Below are 24,080 nucleotides of genomic sequence, written 5' to 3' on the forward strand. Positions count from 1 at the left end.
GGGCCGATGCTGTCTGCCGAGCCTCTGCAGCATTGGAGGCTAGCTGGGCCTCGAATTGTTGGAGCCTTCCCTCCACTTGGTCCAAATGAGACTGAGGTGGTGACGAGTGTGCTGGGTCCATGTTTGGCCAGATTGTACTGTGACGGGTGCAGTTTGGACCCAAATGCAGCACTCTGGAAAGCTGGACCGTAGTAATGACTTTTATTAACACACGGGCAAACAGGAACTCAGGCAGACAAGGAAACACAGGAAATAGTCCGTTCTTCAGGCTCCGGGCCCGCACAAAGTCTATGGGTTGCAGGCTCGGGGAGTGGGTCGAGCAGAGATGGAATGCGGCACCAAAGGGGAAGGATGTAAATCCTCGGAACCATGCAGTTCCGCTGACAGCGGGCAGTAGTGACAGAAAGGGGCTTACAGGAGATGAGGCTGACGATGTAGCGGAGCAGACTGGGGACGAGCAGCAGCGAAGTCGGGGCCAGGCGGAGAAGTCAAAACCAGGTGAGCAGACAGGAACCAGAAACGCTGAGGCAGAAGTCGTAGTCAGGGGCAGAAAGCAGGTAGGTTGTCCGGGGAACAGGCGAGGCAGGCAGAACGGAGACAGGCAGGGTCGGTAACGGGTCATCCGGCAGGGAAACAACGCTGGAAAGTCTCGCATCAAAGCAGAAGAACAATCTGGCAAAGACTGAGAGTGCAGGGGAGGCTTATAAGCAGGGCTGATTGGGAATAAGCTGCAGCTGTGCTTGCTTTATCCCACTTTAATTTCATTTTTAAAAGTAAGTTTCTTTTGATAATTTTGTTTCACCCCAAAAACATGCAAAAAAGTTTATGAATCGTAAACTTTATTTAAACTTTATTTTACAAACTTTGTAAAAGTATTTCTTGAGTTGTATTTTGTATTGCACAGTGGCAGAGCACTATTGCCTTGCAATAAGAAGGTTGCGCTGTCCATGACATTTTGTGGTGTAATTAATTGTGTAAAGGCATGTTCCTATTCTTTTTAGCCACAGAGGTCAAAAGACTGTGCTGGCTTCTCTTCAGTGGCCACCCATTAAATCCAGAACAGACATTAAAATCTTTCTCCTGACCTTTGAGCTCCTCAGAGGTGCAGGTCCACCATCTAGAGTAGGTCCATCTAGACAAGATGACAGCACCAGATCCTCACATTAGAGCTCTCCAATCTCAGAACAGGATTTACTGCTGGTTCCAGAACCTTTAGCAGTAGAACAGGCCCCCTGCTGAGGGACCAGCTTCCTGTCCAGGTATGGGAGGATGATGAGGATGAAAACCTTCCTCCGTGAGAAGAGCTACAATTACTAATTCTGTAGCTACAGCCATTATGTTAAGCTAGTGCTAATACTTAGAGCAGGAGCAGCTAACCTTTAGCATCATCTTAGCTATTATGCTACAGAACATATTATGACTCTTAAATGTTTCTTATAATGACAACTCATGTTCAAATAAAAGAAATAACAACCTTTGTGTCTCATGACTCTACACTCAGTAGCTCAGGACAGCCCACACTCATGGAGGTCATTCAGCTGCGGTCCGTTTCAGCTTTGGGATGGTTCTACATCTTCATCAGAGCCCATTTGAGTTGAATTAAATGGACTGGACCGGATTTTTGAAGCACACACCTTACAAAGAGAACTTCTTCCAAGTTCTCTTCATACAACTTTCAACCTTCCTTTAGAGTCTAGACAAACTCCTTGTTGCTAACAAGCTGCACTCAGCTAGCCTTTGCACTCAGCTAGTCATTGACATACATTAGCATTGGGACCTTATCAAATCAGCCAGATTAGCATTGGGACCTAGCTAAGCAATATACACTCCACCCCCCCCCCCAAACTTCCTTCATCAGCCACAAATGACTGCATTGCATCCATATTCATGCCCTGCCAAAAACATGGAATCATGGGATAGTAGCGCCACATAGTGACATGGTCACAATATGTGGAAACAATTGAAATAATGTGAATGGTCACAACAGACCCAGTCTTTCCCCTCCCCACATCTCCATTGATCCACCTCACCTAACACACCCTCATGATGTGCACCTAAGATGGAAATCCACTGTCCCTGGCAGGAATATGATGGAGGACCATCAGAGCGGACCGTTTGGATCCCGTGTTGTTACTTAACAAATCGACCATCAAGCCGGCTTCCTTCAGGTCCTTGTCCGAACTTTACAAATCTTTCAAATTGGGGCCAATCCCTTTGATGAATGTGTCTGCTCTCCTCTTTCTGTCTTCCCTCTGGCCTAACTCTTCTCCTCCTTTACCCCTTTATCCATCAGAACATTTGCGTACAGCTTTGTCAGATTAAAGCCCCTGGAAAGGACAAAAGTATTATAGAAACTCTTCAAAAGGAGTTTTGACTGCAGGAAAGGAAACATTTAATGGGTTAATAAAATAATCTTTGAATTTGTATGATCTAAATGTTGATGCTAACATGCATTTATCATACAACCTGGGGGATAAGACTAGAAAGGATGTGGCATTCTTGTAAAATAGACAGCTATCATGTAGCCTGGAAAGACTGTCTATTAGTTTACAAAAAGGCCCTCCGCAAGGCTAGAACAGCTTATTTTTCTTCTTTAATTGAGGATAATAAGAACAACCCCAGGTTTCTTTTCAGCATTGTGGCCAAATTAACCAAGAGTCACAGTGTTTTAGATCCACATATTCCTTAGTGGTGAAGACTTCATGAGCTCCTTCACTGATAAAGTTCTAGCTATCAGAGAAAAAGCTAACCAGGCCATCCCAACAACTGGACCATCACCAGACGTGCTGACTGTGGGAACATACAGGTTCTCCAACGAGCCCTTAAACTCCTTCAGCCCTATATATTTTTCTGAGGCGTCTTCGCTAATTCAGAAATCCAAGACCACCACGTGTCTTTTAGATCCCATCCCAACACACCTTTTGAAGGATGTTTTACCATTGATAGGCAGTTCTATCCTGGACCAGATCAATGGTTCTTTAGTGACAGGTTATGTAACCCGATCCTACAAGGTGGCAGTGATTAAGCCATTTCTTAAAAAAACATCACTGGATCCTGATGTATTAGCAAATTATAGGCCAATATCCAACCTTCCTTTTATCTCTAAAGTTCTTGAGAAGGTGGTGGTGACTCAGGTACTGCAGCACCTGCAGAGAAACAGCCTGTTTGAGATGTTTCAGTCAGGCTTTAGAGCTCATCACAGCACAGAAACAGCACTTCTTAAAGTTACTAATGATCTTCTTATAGCTTCAGATCATGGACTGGTCTCTATGCTGGTTCTGCTGGACCTCAGTGCTGCTTTTGATACAGTTGATCACAGCATCCTGTTACATAGACTGGAACATGTGATTGGGATTAAAGGGACAGCACTAGACTGGTTTAGATCATATTTATCTGATAGATACCAGTTTGCTCATGTCCATGGTGTTCCCTCCTCATACAGTAGGGTTAGCCATGGAGTTCCTCAAGGTTCTGTACTTGGATCAATCCTCTTCACATTGTACATGCTTCCCTTAGGGAACATTATTCGTCAGCATGGGATAAATTTTCATTGTTATGATGATGACATTCAGCTTTATTTATCCATGAAACCAGAGGAGACAGAGAAGTTAGTGAAGCTTCAGACCTGTCTTAAAGACATAAAGTCCTGGATGTCTTCAAATTTCCTCCTCCTTAACTGAGGTCATGGTGTTTGGTCCTGAACCTCTCAGGGATAGATTAGATCACATGATCACTCTAGATGGTATCTCATTAACATCTAGTCTCTCTGTGAGGAATCTAGATGTAACTTTTGACCAAAACCTCTCCAACTCACACATTAAAACACTCTCTAGAAGTGCCTTTTTTCACTTGATAAACATCACAAAGATCAGGAAGCTACTGACGCGGCATGATGCTGAAAAGTTAGTCCATGCATTTGTTACTTCCAGGCTGGACTATTGTAATTCTTTAGTATCAGGGTGTCCAAACAACTCTTTAGGAAGCCTCCAGCTGATCCAAAATGCTGCAGCCAGAGTTCTGACAGGTATTGACAAAAGAGATCACATAACTCCTGTAATGGTGTCTCTTCATTGGCTGCCCGTTAAATTTAGAATAATTTTTAAAACCCTTCTTTTGACCTACAAGGTCCTCAGAGGCCTAGCTCCATCCTACCTGGAGGAGCTAGTGACACCTTACCAGCCCAATAGACTGCTCCGCTCTCAGAATGCTGGTCTACTTGTGGTTCCCAGAGTTTCTAGGAGTAGAATGGGGGGCTGAGCATTTAGCTACCAGGCCCCCCTGCTATGGAACCAGCTCCCTGTCCAGGTACGGGAGGCTGACTCCATCGCTACTTTTAAGATTAGGCTTAAAACCTACCTCTTTGAAAAAGCTTATTGTTACTAATTCTGTAGTTCCAGTTACTATTATAGACAGACAAATTATCATACTTAGGGGGTCGTCTAATCATTACGTTAACATCTTAGCTATGCTGCTATAGGCCAAGGCTGCCGGGGTCTGGAAACATGATCACCTGACCGGCCTCTGTCACCCCACTGGGTCATGGTTTCCTCTCCTCTCCTTTCCTCTCCTTTCCTCTCCTTTCCTCCTCCTCATCAAGCAGGCTAGTTATGCTGATTCTTGTGTAGTTTTTCTGTTCCCCCCCCCCCCCCCCCCCCCCCTTCTGTATTCATTTACAGGTATCACCGCCTTCGGAGCTGCATGATGACCTCTGGCCCCGCTGACCCGCTGTATAAATAGTGTATTTTTGTATGTGTTTCTGTGCTCTGTGCCCATTTCTGTGCTCTGTGCTCTGTGCCCGTCCTCTCCTCTCCTCTCCTCTCCTCTCCTCTCCTCTCCTCTCCTCTCCTCTCCTCTCCTCTCCTCTCCTCTCCTCTCCTCTCCTCTCCTCTCCTCTCCTCTCCTCTCCTCTCCTCTCCTCTCCTCTCCTCTCCTCTCCTCTCCCTCTCCCTCTTCCTCTCCTCTCCTCTCTCTACCCAGCCAGCCATCAGCAGGAGGGTCCCCCTAGTTTTTCCTTGCCACTGTTGCTTGTCTGGAGTTAGGCCCTGGGATTCTGGAAAGCGCCTTGAAACAATTTTGATTGTAAAAGACGCCATATAAATAAAGATTGATTTGATTTGATTTGATTTGATTTGATTTGATAAGCAGGAATTTTCCTTTAATACTGTACATGTAAACATAAAATGTCTAAATACTTCTAATAAATGTGGTTCATAGATGTGGTTTCAGACAGTCGATACTACAGTACGAGCATCTCTACTTCAGTATGTTCTGTCATTCTCCCTCGCTGCAGCTCAACTCATCTCCATGGCAACGTTCTCTGTACAACTCAAAATAAAAACAACACAGGAAATTGTCTTGCATTGCAACTCGTCCAGCGTGTCAAATGCGACCTTGTTGGGCGAGCCTAGGATGAGTCAGGCAGCACCAGTGATGGGTCAGTACCTGTATTTCCTAACTTGTATCCAACCTCATTTATGTGCTTTTCAATATCTAATTACATTCAATTCACAAAAAAAGCCCTCACCAAATATTGATGTTCATTCTGCACTTAAACCTCAGAAATGTTGCATCTAAAACCCAAAAATGCAGGTAAAGACCATGGCCCGTACTAGTTACCATGGAAATCCCACTGTCCTCAACTGTAGTTTTGGTCTTGCCTGTTCTGTCCTTGAAGAATGAGTATGAAGAATGAGTATGACCTGGAAGAATGAGTATGACCTGGATGAATGAGAACTTTCGTCAACAGCTATGTCCATGTAGATTAAAAAGGAACATTAAAACAGGCATTTCCTTGAATGTTGTGCCTACTGTGTATAGAGGCTTGATCCTTGGTACCATTATCTGGCTACGTTTTGTTATCTGGTGCTAATTCACAATAGCATATTCCTGTCCTGTTATTCTGCTTCTATTCTCCGAGTTCCTTTAGGACCTTGATGTCTCAATTTAAGCTGCAGTTATGTGCCACTGACCCACTGTTTCCTTTTTAGTGATGCCCTGTCTGAGCTCTTGGAGCCCCCCTAGTGGCTGTTTGCCAATGTTAACTTTTGATGAAAACTAAATGTTTAAAATTTAAGAGTGTAGAAATGAGACAAAAATTCAACCATAAATCTAAATTCTTTACTCACGAGAGCATTCGATCCAGTCGGCTGCCGAGTGAACCAATGATTTCCCCCAAAGTACAGAAGGTCTGACCTAGGAAGTCCTTCAGAGACCAGAACAGAGGCAACAATTCACATGATGGTGAACTGTTAGACACCGCTAAATGTGATGGCAGAGTTTTACAGAGTAGCACGGGACCATCATCTGGACTGATGGTGAGATTAATTCATCAAACATGTGGGCTTACCTTCTGCTCATCCAGGTGTCCAGACATGACAGAAAACATAGATACGCGTTAGAGGAAACACCTTCATGTGATGTCATCCAAACATCCAAAGGAAAAGCTCAGTGTTGTGGGGCTAATTTTGAGCTTTAGTTGAAATTACGCTTTCTGATTCTCATGTTTTTATGGCAGATGTGAAGCTGTGGACCTATATACCTGTGGTGTATAGCTTGTTTTCAGGTGCTTGTCTGTGCCATTAGGATTATGAGCTCTCTACAGTTTCACACACACATATTATATATATATATAAAATATATGTGTGTGTGTGTGTGTGTGTTTATACATACATGCATACATACATACATACATACATACATACATACATACATACATACATACATACATACATACATACATACTTACATACACACACACACACACACACACACACACACACATACATACATACATACATACATACATACACACACACACATATGCAACTATACATTATTTTCACATTTGAATTGATTTGAGGACATTAGGGCTGTGAATCAGAAGCTAATATCAGTCCGAGACTATGATCTAGATTAAGAAAATAAGGTCCAGTTCGGGCCCGACCCAGCTCACAGGAGACAATACGAATCAGCTTACATGTTTGGAGAAGTTCGAACTCTTGGTGTCCACGTTGTATCTGCAAATGAAAAAGATGTTACAGATAATGGAGCAGGAAGAAAGTCAATGGCTCTCCTGGGAATATCAGGACTGGGGATCTTGCCGTTTCTCCCACATCTGAAACACGACTTCAAAACAACCACATCAGACCTGCAGCTGTTTCAAGATGAAGGCTGAGTCGGATATCTTTCACTCTTTCTGACACAAACAAAAGGTTATGTGTTTACAGCATCACAACAATGATCCTGCCCTTCCTTCACCAATCAGTGTTCCCTGGACTGCTGGGATGTATAATCCCCCAGGGAAAAAGAATAAGACGAACTGACCCAAACACAAATAGTATCTGATGTACACTGATGAGCTAATGTCCATCTAGCATCAAGACAAGAATCCCTGCTGGGAGAGCTTTAAAGTCTAAAATGTCGAAGTATGATATATTTTTTCTCAAAATGTTTACCAACAAAATTTAATGAGCTTGTTTTTTTCTGCATTCACTTTCTTTCAGACTGCATTTGCTCCTGCAATGAAAACAAAACTTTCAAAAATTGTCAAGCAGTGAGATTAAAGACAGCCCCTTTAACACACAAGTGCAGAGCAGCAGAGGTTGTAGCAGTGGTCGAAGCATGCAAACAGGTGGAAATCAGTCATTTGTAAAGAATTTCAGTCATGTTGAGTTTTCATTTTCCGGGAAGATTGATGTCATCTTAGATGTGCAGCTGGTAGGAAAATGCAAATGACCTGACTGACATTTGTTTCAACCCACAATGCACCTCTGTTTGAGGGTTTTGAGGGGCCAAAAACAGCTCATCTTATCCGAGGATCAGCATGCGTTTCATGGTCAGAGCCATCACATGGCTCCACATGTGCACTAAAAATAACCTGTGGAGGAGCTGATGTTAATAATTGATGTCCTCCACTTAAGGGTGCACTCTTTCATTGGGATCCCCTGTCATGACCTCATCAGAGGTAGCCCGTAGGCCTCCTGGGATGGGGAATGATCCATATCTTGGCCACCCTTGCGACCACATTCCACTCTTTCTAACTTTTCTGTTGATTCTGAGGGTAGAAATAAGATTGTACAGACACAAGAATAGACATTTCAGGAGCTTTTCTAATATGAACAAGTGATTCTGGGGTTCAACTAGAACCTAAAATAGAACCAACATTCCAAATCAGATTGGTAAATAGACAGAAGGTGGATAATTTCTGGATTCCCAGTAAGAAGGAAGGCTTAAAAAATAAGGTTCTGCTGTGATGAAACAGCCAAACAGAAGTTTTCATTCATCAGCTGAAGATCAGTGGACCACTATGCTCTGCTAATAAGGTAGCACCTTCAGCATCAATCAGAGCTACAAAGGTTATGTAAAATTCAAATGAACAGTTTATCCTCTATGCTAATTTACCTAGCCAACGGTCCCATCGCTAGTATAGGCTATTCAAAGAAAAATCACTTCTCATTCTGAAAGCGAAAAGACCCAAAAACATCATTTTCATACTGGTTCATGCTGATCTGGATTCATGTTAATGTATTTTGATAGATTTTCAGTAAAATTTTAGCTCTTCAACTATTCTGCTTTTAATCCTGTTTTATTGTCACTAATCAGTCATCCATCTGTGCATGTAACTGTGTGTGTGTTAAATGTGTGTGTGTGCATGCACGTGTGTGTGTTGATATTGCTGTTGTTGGCCACTTGGAGTTCTACAATGCTACATATCTTTTTTTTAAATGTTTGAAGCCGACTGCTAAAGAAGTTCACTGTGTCTGGCTATTTTTACAGCTCTTAGTGATATGTTAATTTTAGTGAGCATAGAAAGTTGTTTGGTTAATGGTCATAAATGTTAAAACCTGGACTCCTCAGGAAGACCTATCTGAAAGAAAAAAGAAGAGAGGAAGAGCTCAGCAGCTCAGGCTAAAAAACAGCTATGTTTTTGCGATGTGTGATTTTCAAAGTCACTTTTTAGGATATTTTAGGAACAAACTGTCATCTTAGAAATATATTAAATATTAAAACTAAATTCAAATGGTAAATCTAAATATTAAATCTAAATCCTAAATCTAAATATCTTTGGTTAAACAAAATATTTAGCAAATATGCAAAGTTACACTGCCAGTGACAGGAAGAACAAAATAAAAGCCCAGGAGCTTGTGATGTGTTTCTAGGATCACATATCGAATTAAACCCACCATATCAAGGGAAATGAACATATGGACATTTATTATGGTATCAAAAATCTTTTTTGCCATTCTGTGACGGCTTGGCTGTTTTTGCCATTGCACTTGTTTGAAAGTAGAGCGGCAGTATCTTAGCAACGCCAACAGTTCTTTCTATTAGTCAAGAGATCTGTATTCTGGAAGCAGCAGTGCTGCAGCAACATAACAGTGCTTCATTGTTCAATGAGAAACTGGTTCCAGACAGGTGGAGCAGCATCAAAACTGCCCCAATTCATTATTATAGAAGTCACCCAAATTGGGGATTTCCCCTGCTCAAAGGACAAAAATAGAGGCAACTTTTAGTGACGAGTCCGTATTTTCAGATTAAGGTGGCAACCTGGTCTGAGACCTGTTGACACCTATCATCAGCCACTGAGATGAGCTGGATTATGTATCTTATTACCTGAGTTAGCTCATTGGTCACAGATCAGAAGTGAACTGATGGGGGGGTTTGCAGGCCTGATAGCCAAGACACAGGAAGCCGTGCTTGGCCATAAGTTGGGCGCCCATCATTGGAGGGACACACAAACATCAATGTAGGCTACTGTGCTACAGTGCCAAAATGGTTGCATGAAAAGGGCCAGAGAGGTGGAGCCCTTCTTGGTTTTGATGTCATTCGAAATATTTTCGGGAATAATTTAAGAGCCAATTTTGATATATAATTTGCAAATTTACCACCTTCATGATAGCACAAGGCTCCTGTTGAGTCTCCAAACCAGCCCCATAGAATGGTGATTCCACCACCCTGTTCACATGACCTGTGGTCTTAGGGTCAAAGGCTGCTCATCGAACATGAGTAACATCCATGTGCACAAACAGTACCAGTTAAGTGTCATCTGACCAAAGAATAGATTTCTGGCAAACCTCAGTCTGGCTCTGGTGTTCAAGGATGATGTTCCTTGTACTCAGCAGTGATGATACATGAAGCTCTTTACATGCTTTATCATTCTTGGAAACACCCTCAGGTGCCTTCAGTAAAGCTGCTTTTTATGTGAATTGGATTCTCAGGGTCCCCTCCTGGGCTATCACCTTATCGTGGTGGAGGGGTTTGCGTGTCCCAATGATCCTAGGAACTCTGTTGTCTGGGGCTTTATGCCCCTGGTAGGGCCACCCATGGCAAACAGGTCCTAGGTGAGGGATCAGACAAAGCGTAGCCCAGGACCCCCTAATGATGAGAAAGATTATTGGTCCCAGTTGCCCAGACGCGGGTCACCAGAGCCCCCTCCTGGAGCCAGGCCTGGGGGCAGGGCACGTTGGCGAGTGCCTGGTGGCCGGACCTCTGCCCATGGAGTCCGGCCGGGCACAGCCCGAAGAGGCAACATGGGACCCCCTTCCCGTGGGCTCACCACCTGCAGGAGGTACCAAGGGGGTCTGATGCATTGTGTGTTAGGTGGCAGCCGAAGGCAGGGACCTTGGCGGTCTGATCCTTGGCTGCAGAAACTAGCTCTAGGGACGTGGAATGTCACCTATCTGATGGGAAAGGAGCCTGAGCTGGTGTGCAAGGCTGAGAAGTTCCAACTAGAAATAGTTAGCCTCACCTCAATTAGTCTTCTCAAGAGGGGTTGGTCTCTCTACCACTCTGGAATTGCCAATGGTGAGAGGCGACGGGCAGGGGTGGCAATCCTCGTTGCTCTCCGGCTCAGTGCCTGTATATTGGAGTTCACCCTGGTGAATGAGAGGGTAGCCTCCCTTCGCCTTCAGGTGGGGGGACGGATCATGACTGTTGTTTGTGCCTATGGCCCAAACAGCAGTTCAGCGTATCCACCCTTTTTGGAGTCCTTAGAGCAGGGGTGGGGAACCCCCGGCCTCCAGGCCGTATAGGGCCTACGAGACCATTTCTACCGGCCCGCAACGCAATAAGATTTTTATATTTTATATGTGCACTTACATACATACAGTGGGACCGTTCGCTAAACTCCGCGAGCTGCGAGTAGCAGCGGTAGCGTATTTTTGCCTTTCGTATCCTGAAATTTCTTTCGTAACAAGAGGAAATATTTTCCCGTTTTCTGAGATAAAACAGACGATTATGTTATGTCCGAGTCAAGGTCAGGGTCAGTGAACACAGCATGTGATGTACGTAGTGGGCTGGACTGATTGACACGGACGAAAAATGCATAGCGAAACACGCTAAACTCGACGAGTTGAAAGGACAGATGAGTTTGGATAAAATTAACGCTCTTCGTCGGAGTTTGGAGGCTCAAAAAGCAGCTTTCACACGACCATGTACCGACAGAGAGAATATTACGCGTGCAAGTTTTGTGGTGAGTGAATTAATAGCCACGAAGCTGAAACCTCACGCCGAAGGAGAGTTCGTGAAGGAGTGCCTCGTAGCCGCCACTGAGGCGCTCGCGCCGGACAAAGTAAAATTGTTTCAAAGCGTGAATTTTTTTTCGTGAATAACTATTGAACTAAGACATATATTGTTATGATTCCAGTGGCTAACGGTATGTTTTTATGGTCAAGGAATCTAAATATGTAGTCAAAGTATATGTGGGACTAATATTTATGGTGGAAATCACAATATGCCAGGAATTGTTGCGCTTGGTGGAGGTCTGTGCTCTCCGAGTGCTTTCTAGTTGTTATTATTATGGTCTTTATCTTTCTTTCTTTTCATTTCTTTTCTTGATAATCTTGTTGTATTGCAGTTTTTGTGAGTAGAGGCCTCGAACAGGCCCTTACGGGTCTCTTGCCTCAACTCTGCACCTCTTTTTTTATTGTTTTGTATGATCATGAAAACATATTTTACTTGTTTGTCATTTTATTCTATTTTTTTGTGATTTTATATGCATGTGTGCTAAATAAATAATTCAAACTAGGGGGATCACACTCCTCAGCCTCCCTGGTAAGGTCTATTCAGGGGTCCGCTGGATAGTCGAACCTCAGATTCAGGGGAGCAATGTGGTGTTCGTCCTGGGCGACAAGGGTGCGCGGGAGTTTGCCCAACCAGTCCACATGTGTTTTATGGACTTGGAGAAGGCATTCGTGTCCTTTGGGGGGTCCCATGGGGGGTCCCCCGAGAGTATGGGGTGCCGGGCCTCCTGATATGGGCCGTCCGCTCCATGTACGATTGGTGTCAGAGTTTGGTCCACATTGCTGGCAGTAAGTCCAACCCATTTCCAGTGAGGGTTGGTCTCCGCCAGGGCTATCCTTTGTCACCAATTCTGTTCATAACTTTTATGGACAGAATTTCTAGGCGCAGTCGTGGTGTTGAGGGGATCCGGTTTGGTGACCTCAGGATCGGGTCTCTGCTCTTTGCAGATGATGTGGTCCTGTTGGCGTCATGACCGTCATGACATGACCTCCAACTATCACTGGATCGGTTCGCCGCCGCATGTGAAGCGGCTGGGATGAAAATCAGCACCTCCAAATCCGAGGCCATGGTTCTCAGTCGGAAAAAGGTGTAGTGCCTTCTCCGGATCAAGGAGGAGATCCTGCCCCAAGTGGAGGAGTTCAAGTACCTCGGGGTCTTGTTCACGAGTGAAGGAAGAATGGAGCAGGAGATTGACTGAGCCAAAAAGCGAAGCTCTCTATTTACCGGTTGATCTTCGTTCCTACTTTCACCTATGGCCATGAGCTTTGGGTAATGACAGAAAGAACAAGATCACGAAATGAGCTTCCTCCGTGGGGTGGCTGGGCTCTCCCTTAGAGATAGGGTGAGAAGCTCTGCCATCCGGGAGGAGCTCAGAGTAGAGCCACGCTCTGCCGCATTGAGAGGAACCAGATGAGGTGGCTTGGGCATCTAGTAAGGATGCCCCCTGGACGCCACCCTGGTGATGTGTTCAGGGCATATCCCTCCGGTAGGAGGCCCCCAGGAAGACCCAAAACACGTTGGAGAGACTATGTCTCTCGACTGGTCAGGAAATGGCTAGGGATTCCCCCAGACGAGCTGGAAGACATAGCTGGGCAGAGTATGGGCCTCTCTGCTTAGGCTGCTGCCCCCGCTACCCGACCCCGGATAAGCGGCGTAGGATGGCTGGCTGGCTGGCTGGCTGGCTGGCTGGCTGGCTGGCTGGCTGGCTGGCTGGATGGATGGATGGATGGATGGATGGATGGATGGATGGATGGATGAATTCTCAGGGTTCGGTAGGAAGGTGTGGTTTGAACGCACTTTGGGTGATGTGATGCCTCCTGTGTTGTCTCCATCTACAGTTGATGAATCAAATCCAGCCACATTGATACTGAATCAAATGTTGAACTGACTCGTGGGTTCACAATTGAAGTAAAAAATGTTCGCACTTACACATCAAAACGAAGGTTCTGCTTCTCTTCAAAGAAGAAATCGAGCACAAACTTCCTGACAAAGTCAGGGTTCAGTGTGTTGTCAATGACTTCTGTCCGACCGAACTGGAGAAATGCAGAGAGAGAACAGGCGTTTTTAATGATGCTGCTCCGCTCAGTGAACGAAGCTCTCAACCAGCACCACAGAAACACAACTAATGCGTGTCGGTACCTTTGACAAACACATGGATGAGTTAGTTTCTAAATCAGGACTCACCTCTCTCCACTCTTTGGTCCCAAGGCCTTGCACATACAACACCACCACTGAAAGACAAAGCAAAAACAAAAACAGGATTTACACCCTAACACTCAGATTACTGAGAAATCTTGAGACAACTAACGCATAAGGAGAAACTATGGAAAAATACATTCCAAAGACTGAAAATGAAAATGATCTATAGTACTATGGCCCAGAGGAGGAGCTAACCCTGCAATGTTGTGCAAGCGATACTGTACTTGGAGCGGCACTGACACAAAATGACAATGCTGTGGTATAAGGAAGCAGGGAGATGGCTCAAGTCAAAAGACTACTGAGCAGGAGGACGGCAATGCTAATATCAATCAGAGAGTTTGTGACAAATGCAACAGCAGGACTGAGATAGCATCAAGATAGCCTAACCCTAACCTAATTCCCTAAAAGCCTGTGAACTGAACACAACCTGGAAGAAAGCCAGAGTAATGACTTCACTGGGTACAAGATCCTACAAGGTTGAACTGGAAAATGGTTGTGTGCTGAGGAGAAATCATCCTCATCCGAGAAGGTCCTACGACACAGAACCAGCTTGTACTGGACATGTGGTAACGGAAGAGACACCCTGGTCAGTGGCAGTGAACACCAGCAGTGGTTCACAGGACAATTAATACGCAAACCTGAGTTTAGACTGGGAACCGGTTAATCTAGCTATACGCTTGTCCCCCTAAAACTGGCCATTGCCACAGATCACAGGCAGTATTGCTAATTCTACTGAACATATACTGTATATGTGGCATCCACTGCATGTCTGTCCATCTCTGGGAGAGGGATCCCTCATCTCTGGCTCTCCTTCGAGTTTTATCTTTTCCCCTAAAAGGGCTTTTTCAAAGTTTTTCCTGATCCAGTTTCCCGAGTGCTCTGAGGTGATTTTAGGCTAAATAAACTTGACGGCAGCCAGACATTGTCCAGTATCTTTGACATGGGTGTGGTGGGATCCACTTGCAACACAGCAGTTCCAGCGCAGTTTTAATAAACAGCTTTATTAAATGCTTGTGGGTAACAGCACACCATATCACAAACCTCTGTGGTATGCAAAAAACAGCACAACCACAGGAGGGCAAAGTCCAAATAAACAAGGCAAAAACTCTTGAATGGGGACAGAAGGTTGTCAGGTTTACCAGGGCATTGACAGAGAAGAGAAGTCCAAGGAAGGCAGGGTCAAAACCCGTAAATCAAACAAAGTACTGGAGAGTCATAGCATGGAGCGATAACAATCTGGCAAGGCATGAATGCACAGCAGTGGCTTAAATAGGCCTAAGAGCAAGCAACAGGAGAAAATGATGAAGACTGATCAGATGGGTGTGGAGGAGGGGCATGGCAGATGAGTGGAATTTTCCACCTTCACATGAGAGCAGGCAGTTAAAATCTTGCTCAATACATGAGCCCCAAGAATGTGCCCCTTGTTTTCACTTTATTGATGTTGATTTATGGATGATGCCTCCGTGGTTGATTTCCTTGGCAAATACACTAAGACAAACTACAAGAAGATGGTGGAAAAGCCAGCCATGTAGTGCAGACAATAACCTGGACCTGGACAAAGACCTGGTTTACTGAAATGTTCCATAAATTGCGTCCTTGTGGTGAGCAATGCATTTAGGGAGATTTACTAAGAAACATTTCAAAACTAACGACAGATGCAGATAGCAGTATTTAAACAAATGCTGTGTCTGAAACCACACACTCATTAAAATATTCTTTTACTGAGATCCTGTCGCCTGGTGAGGAACAGACGATTCCGGAGAACAATTTGAAGTGGGGGGGGGGGGCAGTGAAGGTTGATTGATTTTTTTTTTTACACATTTATATAGTAATATACATCACGTGATATCACGTGATACCGTAAAGGCTGATGATGAAAAATTCTTTTGACAATAAGTTGCTAGCAGAAGAAACAAATAACGTACTGCACTCGATCACGAGTTATCGTCCATTGTACAGGAGGTGCGAGCAGTTAGGCATTTGGGCCATTGCTGTGCACTAAAGGGCTGGTCAACGCCACATCTGGTCCAGTCAACCGCTCCAGTTATTCTCAGGAATACAACAAACACATAAAACCTGTGTTTGGTTCATTCAATGCTCCCTGTGGAGATGGACCATTAAGGTACCTGCCCGTTCCTCATATCAAAGTGTTGATAAGCTACATCTAAGACCTAATAAACATGCCATTCTCATGTAAATATACGATGTAGGATGATATCACCTCCATTAGCTCATCAAAATCATTCCAATTTGTGCATTTAGTGCATTCTTTAGTTACTCATCAGCAATTCCAGTCCATAGTTGAACTTCCCTGGTGCTCATTTTCTCTCTTTTTAGGAGTTGTTTGTAAGTCATGATAAGTAGGATGTTACTGTCATCAGAGGAGTCAAGAAGGGAACAACTATAGACCAAGGTCCAGTCTGGTGGGGAGAGAAATGTACTGATCGAAGTTACTTGTCGTCTGTCCACTTTGGGTGTTGATGCTCCACAGCACCGTGAATTTGGATTAGTTGCCTCCCTGAACCCACTCGATGTGTTTCTAAAGTGCCGCCCTGCAGATCTAGATCAGGAAACCCTGCAAGAATTATGACTACTCATCCATTTCTCCCCGTCCGTCTTTCCTCGGAACCTCACTTTTACAAGGTGTGTAAGAGGATCTGATGATTTTAAAAACTAAGAGTTGACGGTCTGTTTTTCCATATCCTAGATGGTCAAATCAAATCAAATCAAATCAAATCAAATCAATCTTTATTTATATAGCGTCTTATACAATCAAAATTGTTTCAAGGCGCTTTCCAGAATCCCAGGGCCTAACCCCAGACAAGCAACAGTGGCAAGGAAAAACTCCCCTTTAACAGGAAGAAACCTTGAGCAGGACCAGGCTCATGTAGGGGGACCCTCCTGCTGATGGCCGGCTGGGTAAAGAGAGAGAAGAAGGGGGAGGACAGGTAAAGGATAGAATAGGTAGGAGAGGAGAGGAGAGGAGAGGAGAGGAGAGGAGAGGAGAGGAGAGGAGAGGAGAGGAGAGAAGAGAAGAGGAGAAGTAGAGTGAAGGGGAGGTAGAGGAGAGGAGAGGAGAGGAGAGGAGAGGAGAGGAGAGGAGAGGAGAGGAGAGGAGAGGAGAGGAGAAGGAGAAGGAGGAGGAGGGGAAAGAGGAGAGGAAGGGAGAGGAGAGGAGAGGAGAGGGAGAGGACAGGCACAGAGCACAGAAACACACACAAAAAGACGATATACAATCTCTTCAGCGGGGCCGGAGGTCATTATGCAGCTCCGAAGGCGGCGATACCTGTAAATAAATAGAGAGGGGAGGGGGGGCAGAAAAACTACACAAGAATCAGCATAACTAGTCTGCTTGATGAGGAGGAGGAAAGGAGAGGAAAGGAGAGGAGAGGAGAGGAAACCATGACCCAGTGGGGTGACAGAGGCCTGTCAGGTGATCATGTTTCTGGACTCCGGCAGCCTTGGCCTATAACAGCATAACTAAGATGTGACCTAACGATTAGACGACCCCCTAAGTATGATAATCTGTCTGTCTATGATAGTAACTGGAACTACAGAATTAGTAACAATAAGCTTTTTCAAAGAGGTAGGTTTTAAGTTTGATCTTAAAAGTAGCGATGGAGTCAGCCTCCCATACCTGGACAGGGAGCTGGTTCCATAGCAGGGGGGCCTGGTAGCTAAATGCTCGGCCCCCCATTCTACTCCTAAAGACTCTGGGAACCACAAGTAGATCTGCATTCTGAGAGCGGAGCGGTCTATTGGGCTGATAAGGTATCACTAGCTCCTCCAGGTAGGATGGAGCTAGGCCTCTGAGGACCTTGTAGGTCAAAAGAAGGGTTTTAAAAATTATTCTAAATTTAACGGGCAGCCAATGAAGCGACCCCATTACAGGAGTTATGTGATCTCTTTTGTCAATACCTGTCAGAACTCTGGCTGCAGCATTTTGGATCAACTGGAGGCTTCTTAAAGAGTTGTTTGGACACCCTGATAATAAAGAATTACAGTAGTCCAACCTGGAAGTAACAAATGCATGGACTAACTTTTCAGCATCATGCCGCGTCAGCAGCTTCCTGATCTTTGTGATGTTCCTCAGGTGAAAAAAGGCACTTCTAGAGACTATTTTGATGTGTGAGTAAAAGGACAAATTTTGATCAAAAGTTACTCCAAGATTCTTCACAGAGAGACTAGATGCGAGGGAGATACCATCTAGAGTGATAATGTGATCTCATCTATCCCTTATAGGTTCAGGACCAAACACCATGACCTCAATTTTTCCTGAATTAAGGAGAAGGAAATTTGAAGACATCCAAGACTTTATGTCTTTAAGACAGGACTGAGGCTTCACTAACTTCTCTGTCTCCTCTGGTTTCATGGATAAATATAGCTGAGTGTCATCAGCATAACAATGAAAATTTATCCCATGCTGCCGAATAATGTTCCCTAAGGGAAGCATGTACAATGTGAAGAGGATTGGTCCAAGTACAGAACCTTGAGGAACTCCATGGCTAACCCTACTGTATGAGGAGGGAACACCATGGACATGAGCAAACTGGTATCTATCAGATAAGTATGATCTAAACCAGTCTATTGCTGTCCCTTTAATCCCAACCACATGTTCCAGTCTCTGTAACAGGATGCTGTGATCAACTGTATCAAAAGCAGCACTGAGGTCCAGCAGAACCAGCACAGAAACCAGTCCATGATCTGAAGCTATAAGACGATCATTAGTAACTTTAAGAAGTGCTGTTTCTGTGCTGTGATGAGCTCTAAAGCCTGACTGAAACATCTCAAACAGACTGTTTCTCTGCAGGTGCTCCAGTAACTGAGTCACGACAACCTTCTCAAGAATTTTAGAGATAAAAGGAAGGTTGGATATCGGCCTATAATTTGCGAGTACGTCCGGATCCAGTGATGGTTTTTTAAGCAACGGCTTAATCACTGCAACCTTGTAGGACCGGGGTCACTAAAGAACAATTGATCTGGTCCAGGATAGCGCTGCCTATCATTGGTAAAACATCCTTCAACAGGTGTGTTGGGATGGGATCTAAAAGATATGTTGCATAGTTATTGTACTTGTCCGCATGTCTGAACGACCTACTGGCGCATTTGCCCTCACACTAGCCAAAACCCACACTTTAGGGGTAAGCCGAGCCTTAGCATCTTGATAAGCTAACATGCTGATGATGTTGTGAAGTGTTGTCTGTGGTGGTAGCTCACGTGAGGCTGTACACAGCAACCAAAATCAGAGGGGCTGAATTTCAGCAGTAAAATCTCTAAACAGGGCTCAGAAAGCATCTGTTCACCTCCACATGAGGCAAATCCCCTCAGTCCCTCTCAGTCTCCCTAGGTCCCGTTATTCTCCCTATTTCCCCTCAATCCCCCTAGTCCCCTTCAACCCCCTAGTCTTAGTGGAGGTATAGCCTGGTTGCCTCAATGTATATAGGAACTCTGTAACTAAAGTCCGCTTTCTTGAAATCATCATCGATTTGCCTTATTCTCATCATTATTGTTCTTGGTCTTCTCATCATTTTCTTCCTTCTCTCCATCATTTTACTGCTCTTTGTCATGATCAGCATCATGTTCAACCCCCTCCTCAAACAGAGCCAGGTTTGTAATGGCCATGTCCAGGCACCATCTTTGGGCAGCGCTTCCTGTATTCCTGAAGAGAAGAACTAAAACAAATATATCACATGACTGGTCTGAACGTGCTCCAAACACGTAGATAAAGATCATTAGTGTTGCCAGGGTAACCCACTGTTACCCATGTGTGAACTCCCTCAGCACATGTATGATTACACATGCGCACTTGAACATGCACTTTGTCTAAGCAATAATGTTTGAACAATGAAATTAATGATATGTTATATGATGGCATTTCCACCAATCACATGGCTGCTAAACTGCTAGCTTAGTAAAGGTGGACAAGAGACTCGTTTCCCTCCTCTTCAACATGTGTGGGCAGTCTGGACAGCTTTATTTGTGTGCAGCAGAAAAATGTTAAGTTAATTTCAACTGTGATGCTAAATCTGAATGTCTCTGCCAAGCGAGGGACACAGCAAAGATTCCAACAATAGAGACCAGTCCATGATCTGAAGCTATGAGAAGATCATTAGTAACTTTAAGAAGTGCTGTTTCTGTGCTGTGATGAGCTCTAAAGCCTGACTGAAACATCTCAAACAGGCTTTTCCTCTGCAGGTGCTCCAGTAACTGAGTCACCACCACCTTCTCAAGAACTTTAGAGATAAAAGGAAGGTTGGATATTGGCCTATAATTTGCTAAGACATCAGGATCCAGTGATGGTTTTTTAAGCAACGGCTTAATCAGTGCCACCTTGTAGGACCGGGGTACGTAACCTGACACTAAAGAACCATTGATCTGGTCCAGGATAGAACCGCCTATCAATGGTAAAACATCCTTCAACAGGTGTGTTGGGATGGGATCTAAAAGACATGTGGTGGTCTTGGATTTCTGAATTAGCGATGACGCCTCAGAAGAATATATAGGGCTGAAGGAGCTTAAGGGCTCGTTGGAGAACCTGTATGTTCCCACAGTCAGCACATCTGGTGATGGTCCAGATGTTGGGATGGCCTGGTTAGCTTTTTCTCTGATAGCTAGAACTTTATCAGTGAAGAAGCTCATGAAGTCTTCACCACTAAGGGAAGAAGGTATACATGGATCTAAAACACTGTTACTCTTAGTTAATTTGGCCACAGTGCTGAAAAGAAACCTGGGGTTGTTCTTATTTTCCTCAATTAAAGAAGAAAAGTAAGCTGTTCTAGCCTTGCGAAGGGCCTTTTTGTAGACTAATAGACAGTCTTTCCAGGCTACATGATAACTGTCTATTTTACAAGAATGCCACTTCCTTTCTAGTCTTCGCACTTTCTGCTTGAGGGTCATGATATGTGAATTATACCAAGGGGCACACCTCCTCTGATTTACTATTTTCTTTTTCAGGGGGGCAACAGAATCAAGCGTGATTCTCAGTGAGGTTGCTGCACCTTCAGCAATAGAGTCAACCTCAGCAGGGCTAAGATTATAATGATTTATCCCTGGGGAAACACACGGTGGTCCTGGGATTAGCACAGGGATCACTTCCTTAAACTTAGCTACAGCATTATCTGAAAGACATCTGCTATAGTAAGACTTTGTTCTGAGGATAGAAGAATCCTTAATCATAAATGTAAAAGTGATCAAAGAATGGTCTGACAGGACTGGGTTCTGAGGGAACACTGACACATGTTCTACCTCAACACCATAAGTCAGAACTAGATCTAGGGTGTGGTTAAAGCTATGAGTTGGTTGGTTTATCTGCTGGAGGAAACCAACTGACTCAAGTAATGAAATGAAGCCATTTCTAAAGCTGTCATTTATAACGTCTATATGGATATTAAAGTCTCCAATGATAATGACTTTGTCCGTTCTGAGGACCAAGTCAGATAAGAAATCAGAGAACTCAGACAGGAACTCTGAATGTGGACCAGCAGGGGGCCGATACACAACTACAAACAGAAGTGGCTTTTCTGCCTTCCAGTTCAGATGAGTGATGCCAAGAGTCAGACTTTCAAATGAACTGAAGCCATGTTTTGGTCTGGGATTAATTAATAACTTGGAGTGATAGATTGCTGCCACTCCCCCTCCTCAACCAGTAACACGAGGAATATGATAATTAAGATGGGTAGGAGGAGTAGATTCATTTAAGCTCACATACTCCTCCTCCTGAAGGTCTCAGTAAGACAAAATAAATCAATGTGATTATCCGCTATCAGGTCGTGTACTAACAGGGATTTACACAAAAGAGATCTAATATTTAACAGTCCACACTTAATTGTGATATTAGTTTCTTCAACTTGTGCTTTAGTATTAATTATGGTGATTGACCGCTCACCTGCTCTGTGCTTGGTGAACTTTTAACCGTGGAACAGAGACTACCTCTATGGTGTTAAATATGTTATTGTTGGCAGATGATGGTTCTAAGGAAGCAGCAGAGAGGTGTGTAAGACTACAACTCTGCTCTGGATGGTGTCACATTTTTTAATTTACCGTATTTTCCGCACTATAAGGCGCACTTAAAACACTGAGATTTTCTCAAAAATCGACAGTGCGCCTTATAATTCGGTGCGCCTTGTGTGTGGACAGAGTTCCAAAATCTGCTGTGTACCTTTGGTGGGTGCACTACGGTAAATGCTCCACCTGAAAAAATGGACATTGAGCACTTCCAAGGAGGTCTGTCTTGGTGTTTTTGCTTTATGAGGAGGCAGCATCTCTCCATACAGGCGAGGACAACTGTGGCGCAGCGGCTGTCCGCAGATTACCAGGAGAGGGCGGTCATCTTCAGCACCTACTGCTGCGACAAGATAACTGGCAAAAACATCGCGCCCAGCCACATCACCAACATGGATGAGATCCCGCTGACTTCTGACAACCCTTTGACCCACACAGTGGAGAAAAAAGGGACCAGCATGGTGGTGATACGCACGATGGGGCACGAGAAGTCGTCATTCACCATGGTACTCAGCTGCTACGGAAATGGACAGAAATTGCCACCTATGGTGATTTTCATGAGAAAGACGTTGCTGAAAGAAGCCTTTCCTGCCGGAGTTGTAGTCAAGGCTAATCAAAAGGGCTGGATGGATGAAGAAAAAATGAAAGAGCGTTAGGAGGCAGGTGGCTTTTTTCACACTTCACCGTCCCTGCTTGTATGTGATTCCATGCGTGCTCAGCACAGCGGCGGGCAAGTTATGCCACCATATGCGGGTGGATTGCAGACGCACGGGCTATGATACCGTCTTCATGTATTGTAAGAGCTTTCGCAAAAGCCGGCATCAACGTTGAAGCAGAACTGGTCGGCGAGACTCAGATGATGAAGAGGAACTCGGGATGTTGGACATAGAAATAGTGCAGCTGTTTAATTCAGATACAGAAGATGAAAACTTTGTTGGTTTTGTGGCAGAAGAATGAATATTTTGTTCAATAAATGTGTCGAAACTCACTGTTTTACTGCCGTTGTCATTTTTTACTGTATGTTTTAGCATGCGCGTAAAAATACGATGCGCCTTATGTATGTGTTAAATACAGAAATAGCATCCGTAACTGAGACTGCACCTTTAATACAGTGCGCCTTATGGTCGCGAAAATACGGTACCGGATTTTGTGTGCATTTCCTGGTTGGAGAAATCAACGTAGATTGATACATTGTGGAAGCCTCTTCACTGCAATATACTGTAGAACTCAGATACAAATGAGCATGTCTGTAACCCTCCAGAGACACACCGTGGGGCTGTGTGAATGCAGCTATTTACTGGAATGAGAATGATTCTGTTGCACGACCAGTTTTATTGCGTTAGTTTGGATCATCATAGAGACATGAACGTGGTGTACTACTGTATTGATGAGTTATCAGTTGTTAATGTTGTCAAGTTGTGTGATGAAGGAAATTGTTGCTGTTACCTGGATCTGACTTGGAAAAGGTGTCCATGTCCAGCAGGTTTCTGTAATACAACAAACGGTGACGTTAGGCTGGTCACACTGTCAAAACGCCAGTGAGTTTTAGCAGCCTCTGGTGGACAGATATAGTTTGTTGGAATTTTTGCTGTGTCCCTCGCTTGGCAGAGACATTCAGATTTAGCATCACAGTTGAAATTAACTTAACATTTTTCTGCTGCACACAAATAAAGCTGTCCAGACTGCCCACACATGTTGAAGAGGAGGGAAACGAGTCTCTTGTCCACCTTTACTAAGCTAGCAGTTTAGCAGCCATGTGATTGGTGGAAATGCCATCATATAACATATCATTAATTTCATTGTTCAAACATTATTGCTTAGACAAAGTGCATGTTCAAGTGCGCATGTGTAATCATACATGTGCTGACGGAGTTCACACATGGGTAACAGTGGGTTACCCTGGCAACACTAATGATCTTTATCTACGTGTTTGGAGCACGTTCAGACCAGTCATGTGATATATTTGTTTTAGTTCTTCTCTTCAGGAATACAGGAAGCGCTGCCCAAAGATGGCGCCTGGACATGGCCATTACAAACCTGGCTCTGTTTGAGGAGGGGGTTGAACATGATGCTGATCATGACAAAGAGCAGTAAAATGATGGAGAGAAGGAAGAAAATGATGAGAAGACCAAGAACAATAATGATGAGAATAAGGCAAATCGATGATGATTTCAAGAAAGCGGACTTTAGTTACAGAGTTCCTATATACATTGAGGCAACCAGGCTATACCTCCACTAAGACTAGGGGGTTGAAGGGGACTAGGGGGATTGAGGGGAAATAGGGAGAATAAGGGGGCCTAGGGAGACTGAGAGGGACTGAGGGGATTTGCCTCATGTGGAGGTGAACAGATGCTTTCTGA

At 44.3% G+C, this 24,080-nt stretch overlaps 1 protein-coding gene across 3 annotated transcripts in view; it reads right to left on the minus strand.

Moving 5' to 3' along the window:
• The window catches only part of LOC101079109 (copine-9), a 107,998-nt gene that overhangs the window by 75,006 nt on the left and 8,912 nt on the right, over positions 1-24,080 (minus strand). For all 3 annotated transcript variants that reach the window (XR_003885839.1, XM_029825997.1, XM_029825998.1), the window contains exons 2-6: positions 23,167-23,207; positions 13,705-13,751; positions 13,450-13,553; positions 6,977-7,016; positions 6,126-6,205 (exon numbers count right to left, since the gene is read on the minus strand). Coding sequence is in view for 2 of the 3 variants with exons in the window: in XM_029825997.1 (XP_029681857.1) it covers positions 6,126-6,205; positions 6,977-7,016; positions 13,450-13,553; positions 13,705-13,751; positions 23,167-23,207 (312 nt within the window). In the remaining variant the exon portion in view is untranslated. The remainder of the gene's footprint in view (positions 1-6,125; positions 6,206-6,976; positions 7,017-13,449; positions 13,554-13,704; positions 13,752-23,166; positions 23,208-24,080) is intronic.

The sequence above is a fragment of the Takifugu rubripes genome, chromosome 19 (assembly GCF_901000725.2).
Source record: "Takifugu rubripes chromosome 19, fTakRub1.2, whole genome shotgun sequence".
Classification (NCBI taxonomy): Eukaryota; Metazoa; Chordata; class Actinopteri; order Tetraodontiformes; family Tetraodontidae; genus Takifugu; species Takifugu rubripes.